The sequence below is a fragment of the Taeniopygia guttata genome, chromosome 35 (genome assembly GCF_048771995.1).
Source record: "Taeniopygia guttata chromosome 35, bTaeGut7.mat, whole genome shotgun sequence".
NCBI classification, from domain to species: domain Eukaryota; kingdom Metazoa; phylum Chordata; class Aves; order Passeriformes; family Estrildidae; genus Taeniopygia; species Taeniopygia guttata.
In genome coordinates, this window is record NC_133060.1 from 1,078,854 (window position 1) to 1,098,172 (window position 19,319).

At 60.2% G+C, this 19,319-nt stretch overlaps 1 protein-coding gene across 1 annotated transcript in view; it reads left to right on the forward strand.

Moving 5' to 3' along the window:
• VARS2 (valyl-tRNA synthetase 2, mitochondrial) overlaps window positions 1-19,319 on the forward strand; it is a gene marked incomplete at its 5' end in the record, with an annotated part of 28,227 nt that extends 8,908 nt beyond the window's left edge. Inside the window, 19 exons of the mRNA XM_072921014.1 lie at window positions 1,206-1,294; window positions 1,536-1,626; window positions 2,761-2,888; window positions 3,816-3,919; window positions 5,424-5,505; window positions 6,081-6,157; window positions 6,463-6,599; window positions 6,630-6,746; window positions 8,109-8,179; window positions 9,029-9,154; window positions 9,946-10,050; window positions 10,974-11,042; window positions 11,598-11,676; window positions 12,391-12,521; window positions 14,856-15,008; window positions 16,749-16,949; window positions 17,970-18,084; window positions 18,557-18,729; window positions 19,167-19,319. Of these exons, the coding sequence (XP_072777115.1) occupies window positions 1,206-1,294; window positions 1,536-1,626; window positions 2,761-2,888; window positions 3,816-3,919; window positions 5,424-5,505; window positions 6,081-6,157; window positions 6,463-6,599; window positions 6,630-6,746; window positions 8,109-8,179; window positions 9,029-9,154; window positions 9,946-10,050; window positions 10,974-11,042; window positions 11,598-11,676; window positions 12,391-12,521; window positions 14,856-15,008; window positions 16,749-16,949; window positions 17,970-18,084; window positions 18,557-18,729; window positions 19,167-19,271 (2,153 nt within the window). The remainder of the gene's footprint in view (window positions 1-1,205; window positions 1,295-1,535; window positions 1,627-2,760; window positions 2,889-3,815; window positions 3,920-5,423; window positions 5,506-6,080; window positions 6,158-6,462; window positions 6,600-6,629; window positions 6,747-8,108; window positions 8,180-9,028; window positions 9,155-9,945; window positions 10,051-10,973; window positions 11,043-11,597; window positions 11,677-12,390; window positions 12,522-14,855; window positions 15,009-16,748; window positions 16,950-17,969; window positions 18,085-18,556; window positions 18,730-19,166) is intronic.

Below are 19,319 nucleotides of genomic sequence, written 5' to 3' on the forward strand. Positions count from 1 at the left end.
GGCATTGGGGACATTGGGGTGGCACTGGGGACAGCCTGGGTGGCACTGGGGACATCAGGGTGGCACTGGGGACATCTGGGGTGGCACTGGGGACATTGGGGTGGCACTGGGGACATCAGGGTGGCACTGGGGACATTGGGGTGGCACTGGGGGACAGCTTGGGTGGCACTGGGGACACCGGGGGTGGCACTGGGGACACCGGGGGTGGCACTGGGGACATCAGGGTGGCACTGGGGACACAGGGGGGGCACTGGGGACATTGGGGTGGCACTGGGGACACCGGGGGTGGCACTGGGGACATTGGGGTGGCACTGGGGACACCGGGGTGTCCCCAACATCCCCTGGGTGTCCCCTGAGTGTCCCCAATGTCCCCTGGGTGTCACCTGGGTGTCCCCAATGTCCCATGGGTGTCCCCTGGGTGTCACCTGGGTGTCCCCAATGTCCCCTGGGTGTCCCCTGGGTGTCCCCAATGTCCTGTGGGTGTCCCCTGGGTGTCACCTGGGTGTCCCCAATGTCCTGTGGGTGTCACCTGGGTGTCCCCACTGTCCCATGGGTGTCCCCTGGGTGTCCCCAATGTCCCCTGGGTGTCCCCTGGGTGTCCCCTGGGTGTCCCCAATGTCCCCTGGGTGTCCCCTGGGTGTCCCCAATGTCCCCTGGGTGTCACCTGAGTGTCCCCAATGTCCTGTGGGTGTCCCCTGGGTGTCCCCAATGTCCTGTCAGTGTCACCTGGGTGTCCCCACTGTCCCCTGGGTGTCCCCTGGGTGTCACCTGGGTGTCCCTGATGTCCCCTGGGTGTCACCTGAGTGTCCCCACTGTCCCCTGGGTGTCACCTGAGTGTCCCCAGTGTCCCCTGGGTGTCCCCAATGTCCCCTGGGTGTCCCCTGGGTGTCACCTGAGTGTCCCCAATGTCCTCTGGGTGTCACCTGGGTGTCCCCAATGTCCCCTGGGTGTCCCCTGGGTGTCCCCTGGGCGTCCCCAATGTCCTGTGGGTGTCCCCTGGGTGTCACCTGAGTATCCCCAATGTCCCCTGGGTGTCACCTGGGTGTCCCCAATGTCCCCAATGTCCCCTGGGTGTCACCTGGATGTCACCTGGGTGTCCCCAATGTCCTGTGGGTGTCACCTGGGTGTCCCTGATGTCCCCTGAGTGTCCCCAATGTCCCCTGGGTGTCACCTGAGTGTCCCCACTGTCCCCTGGGTGTCCCCAGAGCTGGAGGTGCCAGTGGCCACCACTCGCCCTGAGACGCTGTTTGGGGACGTGGCCGTGGCCGTGCACCCGCAGGACCCGCGGTACCTGGTGAGGGCGGGGCCTCACCTGGGGGGCGGGGCCTCACCTGGATGGGCGTGGTCTCACCTGGATGGACGTGGCCTCACCTGGATGGGTGTGGCCTCACCTGGATGGGTGTGGCCTCACCTGGGTGGGCGTGGCATCACCTGGGTGGGTGTGGCCTCATCTGGGTGGGCGGGGCCTCACCTGGGTGGGCGGGGCCTCACCTGGTGGCTCGGGGGCGTGTCCCGGGCTGGCCCCGCCCCCTCAGCACCTGCAGGGCCGCCAGGTGCGACACCCGTTCAGCGGAGCCCTGCTGCCCGTGGTGGGAGACCCCAACGTGCAGCCCCAGCGCGGCACCGGTGAGGCACTGGGTGAACTGGGAGGGACTGGGAGGGACTGGGATGGAGCACTGGGTGACAGTAGGTGACACAGGTGTGACACAGGTGTCCCCAGGTGTCCCCAGGTGTGACCCAGGTGACCCAGGTGTGACCCAGGTGTGACCCAGGTGTCCCCAGGTGTGACACAGGTGTGACCCAGGTGTCCCCAGGTGACCCAGGTGTCCCCAGGTGCGGTGAAGGTCACCCCCGGGCACAGTCCCCAGGACCTGTGGGTGACACAGGGGTGACAGTGGGTGACACAGGGGTGACCCAGGTGTGACCCAGGGGACACAGGTGTGACCCAGGTGCGGTGAAGGTGACCCCCGGGCACAGTCCCCAGGACCTGTGGGTGACAGAGGGTGACACAGGTGTGACACAGGTGTCCCCAGGTGTGACCCAGGTGTCCCCAGGTGTGACCCAGGTGACCCAGGTGTCCCCAGGTGTCCCCAGGTGTGACCCAGGTGTCCCCAGGTGCGGTGAAGGTGACCCCCGGGCACAGCCCCCAGGACCTGTGGGTGACACAGGGGTGACACAGGTGTGACACAGGGGTGACCCAGGTGTCCCCAGGTGTCCCCAGGTGTGACACAGGTGTGACACAGGTGACACAGGTGTGACCCAGGTGTCCCCAGGTGTGACCCAGGTGACACAGGTGTGACCCAGGTGTCCCCAGGTGCGGTGAAGGTGACCCCCGGGCACAGCCCCCAGGACCTGTGGGTGACCCAGGTGTGACCCAGGTGTCCCCAGGTGTCCCCAGGTGTGACCCAGGTGTCCCCAGGTGCGGTGAAGGTGACCCCCGGGCACAGCCCCCAGGACCTGTGGGTGACACAGGGGTGACAGTGGGTGACCATAGCTCACAGGTGACAGGCAGTAGGTGACCCAGGTGTCCCCAGGTGTGACCCAGGTGACATAGGTGTGACCCAGGTGTCCCCAGGTGACACAGGTGTCCCCAGGTGCGGTGAAGGTGACCCCCGGGCACAGCCCCCAGGACCTGTGGGTGACAGTGGGTGACAGTAGCTCACAGGTGACAGGCAGTAGGTGACACAGGTGTGACACAGGTGTGACTCAGATGACATAGGTGTCCCCAGGTGTCCCCAGGTGTGACCCAGGTGTCCCCAGGTGCGGTGAAGGTGACCCCCGGGCACAGCCCCCAGGACCTGGCTCTGGCCCGTGCCCACGCGCTGCCGCTGCTCTCGGTCATCGCCGACGACGGCACCCTCAGGCCCCCGGGCGGGGGGTGGCTGCAGGTGTGTCCCCAGGTGTCCCCAGGTGTCCCCAAAGTGTCCCCGAGTGTTCCTGAGTGTCCCCAAACTGTCCCTGAGTGTCCCCAAGTGTCCCCAAAGTGTCCCCGAGTGTCCCCGAGTGTCCCCAAAGTGTCACCGAGTGTCCCTGAGTGTCCCCAAAGTGTCCCCAAAGTGTCCCTGAGTGTCCTCAAAGTGTCCCCAAAGTGTCCCCGAGTGTCCCTGAGTGTCCTCAAAGTGTCCCCAAAGTGTCCCCGAGTGTCCCTGAGTGTCCTCAAAGTGTCCCCAAAGTGTCACCGAGTGTCCCCAAGTGTCCCCGAGTGGCCTCAAAGTGTCCCCAAAGTGTCCCTGAGTGTCCCTGAGTGTCCCCAAAGTGTCACCGAGTGTCCTCAAACTGTCTCCGAGTGTGCCTGAGTGTCCCCAAAGTGTCCCTGAATGTCCCAAAGTGTCCCTGAGTGTCCCTAAACTGTCCCCCCAATGTCCCCCATCCTCCCCAATGTCCCCATGTCCCCAAGCCCCTCAATGTCCCCAATCCCCCCAATGTCCCCTCACTGTCCCCAAACCCCCCCAATGTCCCCAACCCCCCCAATGTCCCCAATGTCCCCCCCATGTCCCCAACCCCCTCAATGTCCCCATGTCCCCTCACTGTCCCCAATGTCCCCAACCCCCCACTGTCCCTAATGTCCCCAATGTCCCCATGTCCCCTCACTGTCCCCAATGTCCCCAACCCCCCACTGTCCCTAATGTCCCCAATGTCCCCAATGTCCCCTCACTGTCCCCAACCCCCCCGTGTCCCCCGAGTGTCCCCGTGTCCCCTGAGTGTCCCCGTGTCCCCTGAGTGTCCCCTGAGTGTCCCCGTGTCCCTGAGTGTCCCCTGAGTGTCCCCGTGTCCCCTGAGTGTCCCCGTGTCCCCTGAGTGTCCCGTGTCCCCAGGGCGTGCCCCGGTTCGAGGCCCGTGACCGTGTGATGGCCGCCTTGGCCCAGCGGGGGCTGCTCCGGGGGGTGCAGGACCACGCCATGACGCTGCCGCTCTGCAGGTGCGTCCCCAGGTGTCCCCAGGTGTCCCCTGGTGTCCCCAGGTGTCCCCAGGTGTCCCCTCAGGTGTCCTCAGGTGTCCCCAGTGTCCCCAGGTGTCCCCAGGTGTCCCCTCAGGTATCCTCAGGTGTCCCCAGGTGTCCCTCAGGTGTCCCCAGGTGTCACCTCAGGTGTCCCCAGGTGTCCCCAGGGTCCCCTCAGGTGTCCCCAGGGTCCCCTCGGGTGTTCCCAGGTGTCCCCAGGTGTCCCAGGTGTCCCTCAGGTGTCCCCTCAGGTGTCCCCAGGTGTCCCTCAGGTGTCCCCAGGTGTCCCCTGGTGTCCCCAAGTGTCCCTCAGGTGTCCCCAGATGTCCCCAGGTGTCCCTCAGGTGTTCCCTCAGGTGTCCCAGGTGTCCCTCAGGTGTCCCCAGGTGTCCCCAGGTGTCCCCAGTGTCCCCAGGTGTCCCCAGGTGTCCCTCAGGTGTCCCCAGGTGTCCCCAGGTGTCCCCCAGGTGTGTCCCTCAGATGTCCCCAGTGTCCCCAGGTGTCCCCTCAGGTGTCCCCAGGGTCCCCTCAGGTGTCCCCCAGTGTCCCCTGGGTCCCCTCAGGTGTCCCCAGGTGTGTCCCCACGTGTCCCCACATGTGTCTCCAGTGTCCCTCAGGTGTCCCCAGTGTCTCCTGTTTCCCCTCAGGTATCCCCAGGTGTCCCCTCGGGTGTCCCCTGGGTCCTCTCAGGTGTCCCCAGGTGTCCCCTGGTGTCCCCAGGTGTCCCTCAGGTGTCCCAGGTGTCCCCTCAGGTGTCCCCAGGTCCCCTCAGGTGTCCCCAGTGTCTCCTGTTTCCCCTCAGGTATCCCCAGGTGTCCCCTCGGGTGTCCCCTGGGTCCCCTCAGGTGTCCCCAGGGTCCCCTCAGGTGTCCCAGGTGTCCCCAGGTGTCCCTCAGTCCCCTATGGTGTCCCCTGGTGTCCCCAGGTGTCCCTCAGGTATCCCCTGGTGTCCCAGATGTCCCAGGTGTCCCTCAGGTGTCCCCCAGGTGTCCCCAGGTCCCCTCAGGTGTCCCTCAGGTGTCCCCAGGTGTCCCCCAGGTGTCCCCAGGTCCCCTCAGGTGTCCCTCAGGTGTCCCCAGGTGTCCCTCAGGTGTCCCCAGGTCCCCTCAGGTGTCCCCAGGTGTCCCCAGGTGTCCCTCAGGTGTCCCTCAGGTGTCCCCAGGGTCCCTTTAGGTGTCCCTGGGTCCCTTCAGGTGTCCCCCAGTGTCCCCGGGGTCCCCTCAGGTGTCCCCAGATGTCCCCTCAGGTGTCCCAGGTGTCCCTCAGGTGTCCCTCAGGTGTCCCCAGGTGTCCCCAGGTGTCCCTCAGGTGTCCCAGGTGTCCCCTCAGGTGTCCCTCAGGTGTCCTCAGGTGTCCTAGGTGTCCCTCAGGTGTCCCAGGTGTCCCCAGGTGTCCCTCAGGTGTCCCAGGTGTCCCCCAGTGTCCCCGGGATCCCCTCAGGTGTCCCCAGGTGTCCCTCAGGTGTCCCCTGGTGTCCCCACAGCCGCTCCGGGGACGTGGTCGAGTTCCTGCTGAAGCGGCAGTGGTTCCTCAGCTGCGGGGACATGGCCCGGGCAGCGCTGCAGGTGAGGGGGCACACCTGGGGGCACCTGGGCACACACCTGGGGCACACCTGGGATACACCTGGGGGCACCTGGGGGCACCTGGGGGCACACCTGGGGGTACCTGGGCACACCTGGGCACTGCTGGGATACACCTGGGGCGCACCTGGGGGCACCTGGGGTACACCTGGGGGCACCTGGGCACACCTGGGGGCACCTGGGCACACCTGGGGCACATGGGGGCACCTGGGATACAGCTGGGGACAGGTGAGACACACCTGGGATACACCTGGGCACACCTGGGATACACCTGGGCACACCTGGGGGCACCTGGGCACACCTGGGCACACCTGGGACACACCTGGGTGTACCTGGGACACACCTGGGGGCACCTGGGATACACTTGGGGGCACCTGGGCACACCTGGGATACACCTGGGGACAGGTGAGACACACCTGGGGGCACCTGGGCACACCTGGGCACACCTGGATACACCTGGGGGCAGCTGGGACACACCTGGGGCACACCTGGGCACACCTGGGACACACCTGGGCACACCTGGAGCACACCTGGGCACACCTGGGGTCTCACCTGTGCAGGCGGTGACGTCGGGGCGGCTCCGCCTGGTGCCCGAATTCCACGAGAAGAACTGGAGAACCTGGATGGAGAACGCGGGGTGAGGGCGGGGCCGGGGGCGGGGCTCAGGTGGGGTGGGCGTGGCCCAGGTGTGGTGGGCGTGGCTCTGGGCGTGGCCCAGGTGTGGTGGGCGTGTCTCAGGTGTTGTGGGCGGGGTTTTAGGTATTGTGGGTGGGGTCTCAGTTCCTCTGGGTGAGTCCCAGGTGTGGTGGGCATGTCTCAGGTGTGGTGGGCGTGGCTCTGGGCGTGTCCCAGGTGTGATGGACATGTCCCAGGTGTGGTGGGCGTGGCTCCAGCCGTGTCCCCACCCCTCTCCAAATCCCCAAATCCCCGAATCCCCCGCAGGGATTGGTGCCTGTCCCGCCAGCTCTGGTGGGGCCACCAGGTGCCCGCGTACCAGGTGACGGGCGGTCCCCAAGGAGCCCCAGGTGACCCCGGCGGTGCCCCAGGTGGTCCCTTGGGTGCCCCAGGTGGTCCCTTGGGTGCCCCAGGTGGTCCCTTGGGTGCCCCAGGTGCCCCCGGGGGTCCCCAGGAGGGGCCGTGGTTCGTGGGGCGCAGCGAGGCCGAAGCTCGAGCGGCGGCGGCGGCGGCCCTGGGGTGCCCCCCCCAGGAGCTGCACCTGCAGCAAGGTGAGGCAGGTGGGCGGGGCACCGAATTTGGGAAATTTGCATTTTTTTGGGGATTTTTTGGGGGTTTCTGGGGTTTTTTTAGGATTTTTTTCGGATTTTTTTCGGGTTTAAATCGGATATTTGTTCCCCCCCCAGGAGCTGCACCTGCAGCAAGGTGAGACGGGTGGGCGGGGCCTGAATTTGGGAAATTTGCATTTTTTGGGGATTTTTTGGGGGGTTTCTGGGGTTTTTTTAGGATTTTTTTTTTTTTTGGGTTAAAATCGGATATTTGTTCCCCCCCCAGGAGCTGCACCTGCAGCAAGGTGAGACAGGTGGGCGGGGCCTGAATTTGGGGGAAATTTGCTTTTTTTTGGGGGTTTTCTGGGGTTTTTTTTACAGATATTTTAAATTTTGGGGTTTTTTTACAGATATTTTGGTTTTTGGGGTGTTTTTGGGGGTTAAAATCGGATATTTGTTCCTCCCCAAGGAGCTGCACCTGCAGCAAGGTGAGACAAGTGGGTGTGGCCCCGAATTTGGGGGGAAATTTGCATTTTTTGGGGGTTTTTTGGGTTTTTTTACAGGTATTTTAGATTTTGGGGTTTTTTTACAGATATTTTGGTTTTTGGGGTTTTTTTTTGGGTTAAAATCGGATATTTGCTCCTCCCCAGGAGCTGCACCTGCAGCAAGGTGAGACAGGTGGGCGGGGCCCAAATTCGGGAAATTTGCTTTTTTTGGGGGTTTTTTTGGGTTTTTTTACAGATATTTTAGATTTTGTGGGGTTTTTTTACAGATATTTTGGTTTTTGGGGGGTTTTTTTGGGTTAAAATCGGATATTTGCTCCTCCCCCAGGAGCTGCACCTGCAGCAAGGTGAGGCAGGTGGGCGGGGCCCCAAATTTGGGGGAAATTTGCTTTTTTTGGGGGTTTTCTGGGGTTTTTTTTACAGATATTTTAGAATTTTGGGGTTTTTTTACAGATATTTTGGGTTTTGGGGGGTTTTTTTGGGTTAAAATCGGATATTTGCTCCCCCCCAGGAGCTGCACCTGCAGCAAGGTGAGACAGGTGGGCGGGGCCCCGAATTTGGGGGGAAATTTGCATTTTTGGGGGATTTTTGGGGATTTTTTGGGGATTTTTTTGGGGTTTTCTGGGTTTTTTTAGGATTTTTTTTTATTTTTTTGGGTTAAAATCGGATATTTGCTCCTCCCCAGGAGCTGCACCTGCAGCAAGGTGAGACAGGTGGGCGGGGCCTGAATTTGGGGGAAATTCGGGGGAAAATTCGGATTTTGTGTCACTCCTGTCCCCAGACCCCGACGTTTTGGGGCCGTTTGGTGACGTTTGGTGACACTTGGTGACATTTGGTGACAGTTGGTGACATTTGTCCCCAGACCCCGACGTTTTGGACACGTGGTTCTCCTCCGCCCTCTTCCCCTTCGCCGCCCTGGGCTGGCCCGAGCAGGTGAGACCCCCATGTCCCCAAGTGTCCCCAAGTGTCCCCAAGTGTCCCCAAGTGTCCCCAATGTTCCCTGAGTCCCTCAGTGTCCCCAAGTGTCCCCAAATGTCCCCAAATGTCCCCAAGTGTCCCCAAATGTCCTCAAGTGTCCCCTCAGTGTCCCCAAGTGTCCCCAAATGTCCCCTCGGTGTCCCCAAGTGTCCCCAAGTGTCCCCAGATGTCCCTTCAGTGTCCCCAAATGTCCCCAAGTGTCCCCTCAGTGTCCCCAGGTGTCCCCTCAGTGTCCCCAAGTGTCCCCAAATGTCCCCAAATGTCCCCAAGTGTCCCCTTAGTGTCCCCTCAGTGTCCCCAAATGTCCCCAAATGTCCCCAAGTGTCCCCTGTGTGTCCCCAAATGTCCCCTCGGTGTCCCCAAGTGTCGCCTCAGTGTCCTCAAATGTCCCCAGGTGTCCTCTCAGTGTCCTCAAATGTCCCCAAGTGTCCCCAAATGTCCCCTCGGTGTCCCCAAGTGTCGCCTCAGTGTCCCCAAATGTCCCCAAGTGTCCCCTCAGTGTCCCCTCAGTGTCCCCTCAGTGTCCCCAAGTGTCCCCAAATGTCCTCAAGTGTCCCCTCAGTGTCCCCAGGTGTCCCCTGAGTGTCCCCAAGTGTCCCCTTAGTGTCCCCTCAGTGTCCTCAAATGTCCCCAAGTGTCCTCTCAGTGTCCCCAAGTGTCCCCAAATGTCCCCTCGGTGTCCCCAATGTTCGCTGAGTCACTCAGTGTCCCTAAATGTCCTCAAGTGTCCCCAAATGTCCCCAAGTGTCCCCAGATGTCCCCAAATGTCCCCAAATGTCCCCAGATGTCCCCAAATGTCCCCAGAGCCCCGACCTGCGCCGTTTCTACCCGACGTCGCTGTTGGTGACGGGCAGTGACCTCCTCTTCTTCTGGGTGGCCCGGATGGCCATGCTGGGCCAGCAGCTGACGGGACAGCTGCCCTTCCGCCAGGTCACCTGTCCCCGAGTGTCCCCAAATGTCCCTGAGGTTCCCCAAATGTCCCCAAGGGTCCCCAGGTGTCCCCAAATGTCCCCAAGGGTCCCAAAATCCCCCCATTCCCAGAGGGTTTGGGGTTTCTCGTTGTGTTTTTGGTGTCCCCAAGCGTCCCCAAGGGCTCTGTGGATGTCCCCAAGTGTCCCCGAGGGTCCCCAAATGTCCCTGAGGGTCCCCAAATGTCCTCAAGTGTCCCCAAGGGTTCCAAAATCCCCCCATTCCCAGAGGTTTTGGGGTTTCTCGTTGTGTTCTCGGTGTCCCCAAGGGTCCCCAAGTGTCCCCAAAGGTCCCCAAATGTCCCCAAGGGTCCCCAAATGTCCCCGAGGGTCCCCAGGTGTCCCCAGGGGTCCCCAGGGGTCCCCAAATGTCCCCAGTGGTCCCAAAATCCCCCCATTCCCAGAGGTTTTGGGGTTTCTCGTTGTGTTTTTGGTGTCCCCAAGCGTCCCCAAGGGCTCTGTGGATGTCCCCAAGTGTCCCCGAGGGTCCCCAAATGTCCCCAGGTGTCCCCAAGGGTCCCCGAGGGTCCCCAAGGGTCTCCTGACCCCATTTTTGGTGTTCCTCTCCCCATTTTGGGGTCTCTAATCCCATTTTTTGTGTCCCTCTCCCCATTTTTGGGGTCCCTGATCCTGTTTTTGGGGTCCCCATCCCCATTTTCAGGGCCGCTCTCCCCATTTTTGGGGTCCCCAATCCCGTTTTTGGGGTCCCCAATCCCATTTTTGGGGTCCCCATCCCCGTTTTTGCCCCCCCAGGTGCTGCTGCACGCGCTGGTCCGGGACCCCCAGGGCCGCAAGATGAGCAAATCCCTGGGGAACGTCATCGACCCCCGCGACGTCATCGGGGGCGCCTCGCTGCAGGTACCCCAAAAACCCAAAATATCCAACCCTAAAACCCCAAAACTCCCAAAAAATCCAACCCTAAAACCCCAAAAAAACAGCCCTGAAACCCCAAAAATACCCTGGCACTGAAACCCCAAAAAAACCCAACCCTGGAACCCCAAAAACCCAAAAAAAATCCAACCCTAAAACCCCAAAAAACCCACCCCTGAAACTCCAAAAATACCCTGGCACTGAAACCCCAAAAAAACCCAACCCTGGAACCCCAAAAACCCAAAAAAAATCCAACCCTAAAACCCCAAAAAACCCAGCCCTGAAACCCCAAAAATACCCTGGCCCTGAAACCCCAAAAAACCCAACCCTGGAACCCCAAAAACCCCAAAAAAATCCAACCCTAAAACCCAAAAAAACCCAGCCCTGAAACTCCAAAAATACCCTGGCACTGAAACCCCAAAAAACCCAACCCTGGAACCCCAAAAACCCCAAAAAAATCCAACCCTAAAACCCAAAAAAACCCACTCCTGAAACCCCAAAAACAGCCTGACCCTGAAACCCCAAAAAAACCCAACCCTGGAACCCCAAAAACCCCAAAAAAATCCAACCCTAAAACCCCAAAAAAACAGCCCTGAAACCCCAAAAAAACCCAACCTTGGAACCCCAAAAACCCCAAAAAAATCCAACCCTAAAACCCCAAAAAATTTTCACATCATCTTGGGGTGGTTTTGGGTGGTTTTTTGGGGTGATTTTGGAGCAGTTTTTGGGTCATTTTGAGGTAATTTTGGGGTGATATCAGTAGGTTTGGGGGTGATTTTGGGCTGCTATTTTGGGTTAATTTTGGAGAGTTTTTGGGGTGGTTTGGGGTGGTTTTTTTGGGGTGATTTTGGAGCAGTTTTGGGGTGATTTTGGGGTAATTTTGGGGTAATTTTGGGGTTTTGCTCCCCCAGGAGCTGCAGGAGAAGCTCCGGACCCGAACTCTGGACCCACGGGAGCTGCAGGCGGCCCAGGAGGGGCAGGTGGGACCCCAAAAACCACCCAGAGCCCCCCAAAAACCACCCAGAGCCCCCCAAAAACCACCCAGAGCCCCCCAAAAACCACCCAGAGCCCCCCAAAAACCACCCAGAGCCCCCCCAAAACCGACCCAGGACCCCCCCAAAAACCACCCAGAGCCCCCCAAAAATCCCCCCTGAATCCCCAAATCCCCCCTGAGCCCCCCAAAATTGACTCAGGACCCCCCAAAATCCCCCAAAAACCACCCAGAGCCCCCCAAAACCGACCCAGGACCCACCAAAAACCACCCAGAGCCCCCCAAAAATCCCCCTTGAATCCCCAAATCCCCCCTGAGCCCCCCAAAACCGACTCGGGACCCCCTAAATTCCCCAAAATCCCCCAGAGCCCCCGAAAACCGACCCAGGACCCCCCAAAATCCCCCCAGAGCCCCTCAAAACCGACCCAGGACCCCCCAAAAACCACCCAGAGCCCCCCAAAACCGACCCAGGACCCCCCAAAATCCCCCCAAACTGACCCAGGACCCCCCAAATTCCCTCCTGAGCCCCCCAAAATCCCCCCAGAGGCGGCAGTTCCCGCAGGGGATCCCCGAGTGCGGCGCCGACGCCCTGAGGCTCGCCCTGTGCACCCACGATGCCCACGGTGAGACCCCCGCCCCAAATCCCCCTGGGACCCCCCCCCAAATCCCCCTGAACCCCTTAGGGACCCCCAAATCATCCTGCGACCCCCAAATACCCCAAAATCCCCCTGGGACCCCCTCCCCAAATCCCCCTGAACCCCTTAGGGACCCCCAAATCCCACTGGGATCCCCAAATACCCCAAAATCCCCCTGGGACCCCCCCCCCAAATCACCCCCAAATCCCACTGGGACCCCCAAATACCCCAAAATCCCCCCCCCCCCCAAATCACCCCCAAATTCACCCAGGGACCCCCAAATACCCCAAAATCCCCCTGGGACCCCCCCAAATCCCCCTGAACCCCTTAGGGACCCCCAAATCCCACTGGGATCCCCAAATACCCCAAATCCCCCTGGGACCCCCCCCCAAATCCCCCTGAACCCCTTAGGGACCCCCAAATCCCACTGGGATCCCCAAATACCCCCAAATCCCCCTGAGACCCCCCCCAAAATCCCCCTGAAACCCCCCCCAAATCCCTCTGGGACCCCCCCCCAAATCCACCATGGACCCCCCAAATCCCCCTGGGACCCCACTGGGGGCACTGGGAAGGAGCTTTGGGGAACTGGGAGTTACTGGGAGAAGCCTCAGTGGGCACTGGGGGGGTCTGGGGGTTTTTGGGGGTTTTTGGGGGGGTCCTGGTGCCCCCCCTGACCCCAAATGACCCCAAACCCCCCCCCAGGCCCCGAAATCCGCCTGGGCGTGGCCTCGGTGCTGACTCAGCGCCGCTTCTGCAATAAGGTCTGGAACGCGGTGGGCTTCGTGCTGGGGGCCCTGCAGGGCCAGGGGGGCCCCCCAAAACCCCCCGAGGAGGTACCGGCACCCCCAAATCCCCCAAAATTCCCCCAAACCCCCCCAAATCCCCCCAGACCCCCCCAAATCCCCCCCAGCCCCCAAAACCCCCCAAGGAGGTACCGGCACCCCCAAATCCCCCCCAAAACCCCCCGAGGAGGTACCGGCACCCCCAAATCCCCCCCAAAACCCCCCGAGGAGGTACCGGCACCCCCAAATCCCCCCAAAACCCCCCGAGGAGGTACCGGCACCCCCAAACCCCCCCAACCCCCGGGGACCCCCCCAGGTGGCACCGGCACCCCCAAATCCCCAGGGGTCCCAAAAACACCCCAAAAACATTTCCTAAAACCCGTTTTTTCACCCCAAATTCATGTTTTTCGCCCCAAATTCCTGGGGTTTTTTCCCAATTTTTGGTTTTTTCACCCCAATTTTTGGTTTTTTTCCCCGAATTCCCATTTTTCACCCCAATTTTTGGTTTTTTTCTCCCCATCCAGGTGGTCCCAGCAGCCCCCCTGGACCGCTGGCTGCTGGCCCAGCTCTGAGCCCCCTCCCCAGTCCCAGACCCCCCAAATACCCGTTTTTTCACCCCAAATTCCCATTTTTTCACCCCGATTTTGGGTTTTTTTTCCCCAAATTCCCATTTTTTTCCCCAAATTCCCATTTTTTTTCCCCAAATTCCCATTTTTTTCCCCAAATTCCCATTTTTTCTCCCCAATGCAGGTGGTCCCGGCGGCCCCCCTGGACCGCTGGCTGCTGGCCCAGCCCTGAGCCCCCTCCCCAATCCCAGACCCCCCAAATTCCCGTTTTTTCACCCCGATTTGGGTTTTTTTCCCCAAATTCCCATTTTTTTTCCCCAAATTCCCATTTTTTTTCCCCAAATTCCCATTTTTTTTCCCAAATTCCCATTTTTTCTCCCCAATGCAGGTGGTCCCAGCAGCCCCCCTGGACCGCTGGCTGCTGGCCCTGCTCTGAGCCCCCTCCCCAATCCCAGACCCCCCAAATTCCCGTTTTTTCACCCAGATTTTTGGGTTTTTTTCTCAATTTTTTTTTTCCCCAAATTCCCATATTTTTTTCCCCAAATTCCCATTTTTTCTCCCCAATGCAGGTGGTCCCTGTGGCCCCCCTGGACCGCTGGCTGCTGGCCCAGCTCTGAGCCCCCTCCCCAATCCCAGACCCCCCAAATTCCCGTTTTTTCACCCCGATTTTTGGGGTTTTTTCCCCAAATGCCCATTTTTTCTCCCCAAATTCCCATTTTTTTTTCCCAAATTCCCGTTTTTTCTCCCCAATGCAGGTGGTCCCGGCAGCCCCCCTGGACCGCTGGCTGCTGGCCCAGCTCTGAGCCCCCTCCCCAATCCCAGATCCCTCAAATACCCGTTTTTTCACCCCAAATTCCCATTTTTTTTTTCCCAAATTCCCATTTTTTTTCCCCAAATTCCCATTTTTTCTCCCCAATGCAGGTGGTCCCAGCAGCCCCCCTGGACCGCTGGCTGCTGGCCCAGCCCTGAGCCCCCTCCCCAATCCCAGATCTCCCCAAATACCCGTTTTTTCACCCCAAATTCCCGTTTTTTCACCCTGATTTTTGGTTTTTTTCCCCAAATTCCCATTTTTTTCCCCAAATTCCCATTTTTTTTCCCAAATTCCCATTTTTTCTCCCCAATGCAGGTGGTCCCGGCAGCCCCCCTGGACCGCTGGCTGCTGGCCCAGCCCTGAGCCCCCTCCCCAATCCCAGATCTCCCCAAATTCCCATTTTTTTTCCCAAATTCCCATTTTTTCTCCCCAATGCAGGTGGTCCCGGTGGCCCCCCTGGACCGCTGGCTGCTGGCCCAGCTCTGAGCCCCCTCCCCAGTCCCAGACCCCCCAAATACCCGTTTTTTCACCCAAATTTTTGTTTTTTTTCCCAAATTCCCATTTTTTTTCCCAAATTCCCATTTTTTCCCCCAATCCAGGTGGTCCCGGCAGACCCCCTGGACCGCTGGCTGCTGGCCCATCCCTCAGCCCCCTCCCCAATCCCAGACCCCCCAAATACCCGTTTTTTCACCCCAATTTTGTTTTTTTTCCCCAAATTCCCATTTTTTCTCCCCAAATTCCCATTTTTTCTCCCCAAATTCCCATTTTTTCTCCCCAAATTCCCATTTTTTTCCCCAAATTCCCATTTTTTCTCCCCATCCAGGTGGTCCCAGCAGCCCCCCTGGACCGCTGGCTGCTGGCCCAGCTCTGAGCCCCCTCCCCAATCCCAGATCCCCCCAAATTCCTGTTTTTTCACCCCAAATTCCCGTTTTTTCACCCCGATTTTTGGGGTTTTTTCCCCAAATTCCCATTTTTTTCCCCAAATTCCCATTTTTCTCCCCAATGCAGGTGGTCCCAGCAGCCCCCCTGGACCGCTGGCTGCTGGCCCGCCTGGCCGCGGCGGGGGCCGAGGTCGGTGCCCGTCTGGGGGCTCTGGAGGTTCAGGGGGCCGTGGGCGCCGTGCAGAGCTTTTGGCTGCGCTGCCTCTGCGACGTCTACCTGGTAGGGCACCCCAAAAATGGGCACCCCAAAAACGGGCACCCCAAAAAAACGGGCACCCCGAAAACGGGCACCCTGAAAAAACGGGCACCCCGAAAACGGGCACCCCGAAAACGGGCACCCCAAAAACGGGCACCCTAAAAACGGGCACCCCAAAAATGGGCACCCTGAAAATGGGCACCCCAAAAAAACGGGCACCCCGAAAATGGGCACCCTGAAATAATGGGCACCCCGAAAATGGGCATCCCAAAAAAACGGGCACCCCGAAAGTGGGCACCCCAAAAAATGGGCACCCCAAAAAACGGGCACCCCAAAAAAACGGGCACCCCGAAAAGTGTGGCAGCCCAAAAATGGACACTGTGAAAAATGGGCATCCCAAAATATGGGCATTCCAGAAAAATGGGAATCTTAAAAAAATGGGCATTCTGACAAATGGGCATCCCAAAAAATGGGCATTCTGAAATATGGGCGTCCCAAAAAATGGGCATTCTGAAAAATGGGAATCTTAAAAAAATGGGCATTCTGAAAAATGGGCGTCCCAAAAAATGGGAATCCTAAAAAATGGGGCATCCCAAAATATGGGCGTCCCAAAAAATGGGTACTTTGAAAAATGAGCATCCCAAAAAAATGAGCATCCCAAAAAAATGGGCATCCCAAAAAATGGACATTCTGAAAAATGGGTACCCCAAAAAATGGGAATCTGAAAAATGGGCCCTGTCCCCATTTTGGAATTTCTGTCCCAATTTTGGGATTTCTCCCCCCAAACCCCACTCCTTATCCCCGTTTCTGGATTTCTCCCCCATTTCGGGATCTCTGCCCCCATTTCAGGATTTCTGCCCCCATTTTCGGGATTTCTGTCCCCGTTTCTGGATCTCTCCCCCATTTTGGGATCTCTCCCCCCATTTCAGGATTTCTCCTCCCGTTTCTGGATTTCCACCCCCATTTTTGGGATTTCTGCCCCATTTTGGGATTTCTCCCCCAATTCTGGATCTCTCCCCCCATTATTTCGGGATCTCTCCCCCATTTTGGGATCTCTCCCCCTATTTCGGGATCTCTGCCCCCATTTTGGGATTTCTGTCCCAATTTTGCCATTTCTGCCCCAAACCCCACTCCTTATCTCCATTTCAGGATTTCTCCCCCCATTTCGGGATTTCTCCCCCCGTTTCTGGATTTCCGCCTCCATTTTCGGGATTTCTCCTCCCGTTTCTGGATTTCCACCCCCATTTTTGGGATTTCTGCCCCATTTCGGGATCTCTGCCCCCATTTCAGGATCTCTCCCCCATTTCTGGATTTCTCCCCCAGTTTTGGGATCTCTCCCCCCATTTCGGGATTTCCGCCCCCATTTTTAGGATTTCCGCCCCCATTTCGGGATCTCTGCCCCCATTTTCGGGATCTCTCCCCCATTTTTGGGATTTCCGCCCCCATTTTGGGATCTCTCCCCCATTTTCGGGATTTCTCCCCCCGTTTCGGGATTTCTCCCCCTATTTCAGGATTTCTGCCCCCATTTCGGGATTTCTGTCCCCATTTCGGGATTTCTGCCCCATTTCGGGATCTCTGCCCCCATTTCGGGATCTCTGCCCCCATTTCGGGATTTCTCCCCCCATTTTTGGGATTTCTCCCCCATTTCGGGATTTCCGCCCCCATTTTCAGGATCTCTCCCCCATTTCGGGATCTCTCCCCCCATTATTTCTGGATTTCTCCCCCATTTCTGGATCTCTCCCCCAATTCTGCTCTCTCCCCCAGGAGGTGGCCAAGGCGTCTCTGCGCTCTCCTCAGCTCCGTCCCGGCGCCGTGCTCACTCTGGCGGCCGCGGCCGATCTGGGGCTGCGCCTCCTGTCCCCCTTCGCCCCGTTCCTGACCGAGGAGCTCTGGCAGCGCCTTCCCCGCGCCCCCCACGCGCCCCCCAGCATCAGCCTGGCCCCCTTCCCCGAGCCCCGGCGGCTGGTGAGAGCTGGGGGGCACTGGGGGGCACTGGGAGGTACTGGGGGGGATTTGGGGGGCACTGGGGGGCACTGGGAAGGCATTGGGGGGCACTGGGGAGCACTGGGGGGCACTGGGGGGCACTGGGGGGGATTTGGGGGGCACTGGGGGGGATTTGGGGGGCACTGGGAGGGCACTGGGGGGCACTGGGAGGGCACTGGGAGAGCACTGGGAGGGATTTGGGGGGCACTGGGGGGCACTGGGAGGCACTGGGGGGCACTGGGGGGCACTGGGAGGGATTTGGGGGGCACTGGGAGGCACTGGGAGGGATTTGGGGGGCACTGGGGGGCACTGGGAGGCACTGGGGGGGCACTGGGAGGGCACTGGGAGGGACTGGGAGGGCACTGGGAGGGCACTGGGAGGGCACTGGGGGGCACTGGGGGGGATTTGGAGGGCACTGGGAGGGCATTGGGGGGCACTGGGAGGCACTGGGAGGGCACTGGGAGAGCACTGGGGGGGATTTGGGGGGCACTGGGGGGGCACTGGGGGGTATTGGGGTGGATTTGGGGGGGGCTTTGGGAGGTGGGGGGAGGCTTCAGGGTGGGTTTGGGGGATCCCCCGGGGGTTCCCTGGGTGGGTTGGGGGTTCCTGGTGGAACTTTGGGCGGTTTTTTGGGGTCCTTGGGCGGTTTTTTGGGGTCCTTGGGTGGTTTTCTGGGGTTCCTAGGGAGGGGTTGGGTGGATTCTGGGGTTCCTGGGTGTTTAATGGGGTTCCCGAGGGGGGTTTTGGGTGTTTTTTGGGGTTCCTGAGGGGGTTTTTGGGGTTCCTGAGGGGGTTTTGGGTGTTTTTTGGGGGTTCCTGAGGGGTTTTGGGTGGTTTTGGGGGTTCCTGAGGGGTTTTTGGGTGGTTTTGGGGGTTCTTGAGGGGGTTTTTCGGTGGTTTTTGGGATTCCTGAGGGGTTTTGGGTGGTTTTTGGGGTTCCTGAGGGGGTTTTGGGGGTTCCCGGGGGGGCTTTGGGCTCACCCCGCCGTGCCCCCCATCCAGGCCCACTGGCGCAGCCCCGAGCTGGAGGCGCAGGTGGCCGCCATGCTGGAGCTGGTCCGGACCGCGCGGGGGCTGCGCGAGACCCTCCGGCTGGGGGGGGCCGCCCGCCCCCCAGGTGAGCTCCCAGCATGCCCCGGGGCGGCCGGGGGGTGGGGGGGGACTACAAATCCCAGCAGGCTTTGGGGGGAGCTAAAATGGCCGGACTACAAATCCCAGCAGGCTTTGGGGCAGCCAAGATGGCTGATCAGACACGGACTGCAAATCCCAGCAGGCTTTGGGGGGAGCTAAAATGGCCGGACTACAAATCCCAGCATGCCTTGGGGGGAGTCAAAATGGCTGATCAGACACGGACTACAAATCCCAGCATGCCTTGGGACGTTAGCAGGGAACTACAAGTCCCAGCATGTTTTGGGGGTGCCAAGATGGCGGCCATGGGTGGGGACTACGAATCCCAGCATGCCTTGGGGAGCCCCAATATGGCCGATCAAAAATGGACTACAAGTCCCAGCATGCCCCTCCCTGCCCCAAGATGGCGGCCCCCATGGTGGCAGCCATGTTGTGGGCGTGGTTTTCCCCCCACCCCGCAGTGCTGGTGCAGTGCCCGGAGGCGGATCGTGATTGGCTGGAGCCGCTTGGCCCCGCCTTCCAGGCGCTCTCGAGGGCGGGGCCTGTGCGGTTCCTCCCCCCGGGGGCGGAGCCGGGCCCGGGCTGGGCGGGGGCGGCGGCGCCTTCCGGAACCTTCGTGCACCTGCGGGCCCAGGTGAGGGCGGGGCCGGGCCAGGCCGGGAATTCGGGGTCCCGGTGACATTCTGGGGGTCCCGGAGACATTTTGGGGGTCCCAGGGGGGAATTCAGGGTCCCGGTGACATTTTGGGGGTCCCAGGGGGGAATTCGGGGTCCCGGTGACATTTTGGGGGTCCCGGGGTGGTTTTGGTGACATTTTGGAGTCGTGGGGAGTTTTGGGGGTCCCAGGGGGGGAATTTTGGGGGTCCCGGAGACATTTTGGGGGTCCTGAGGAAGTTTTGGGGCTCCCGGGGGTGTTTGGGGTCCCCCCCCCCTCAGTGCCCCTTTGGGGTCCCCCAAACGTTGCCTGCACGGCCCCGGGGGGTGGTTCATTAATCAGCGGCGTTAATTAGGCCGGGGGCGGGGCGGCCTCGTTAGCGCTGCCCTGGTTAATCATTAACCCCTCCCCTCCCAGAGTCCCGCCGGAGCAGAGCCGGGAGGGGCCGGAGACCCCCGGGACCCCCCCAGGGACCCCTCAGGGACCCCCAGATCTGGGGGGGCGGGGCTTGTGAATGAATAAATTAGTGTTAATTTATAAATTAAATAAAGCGAATTAAACGGAACGAAA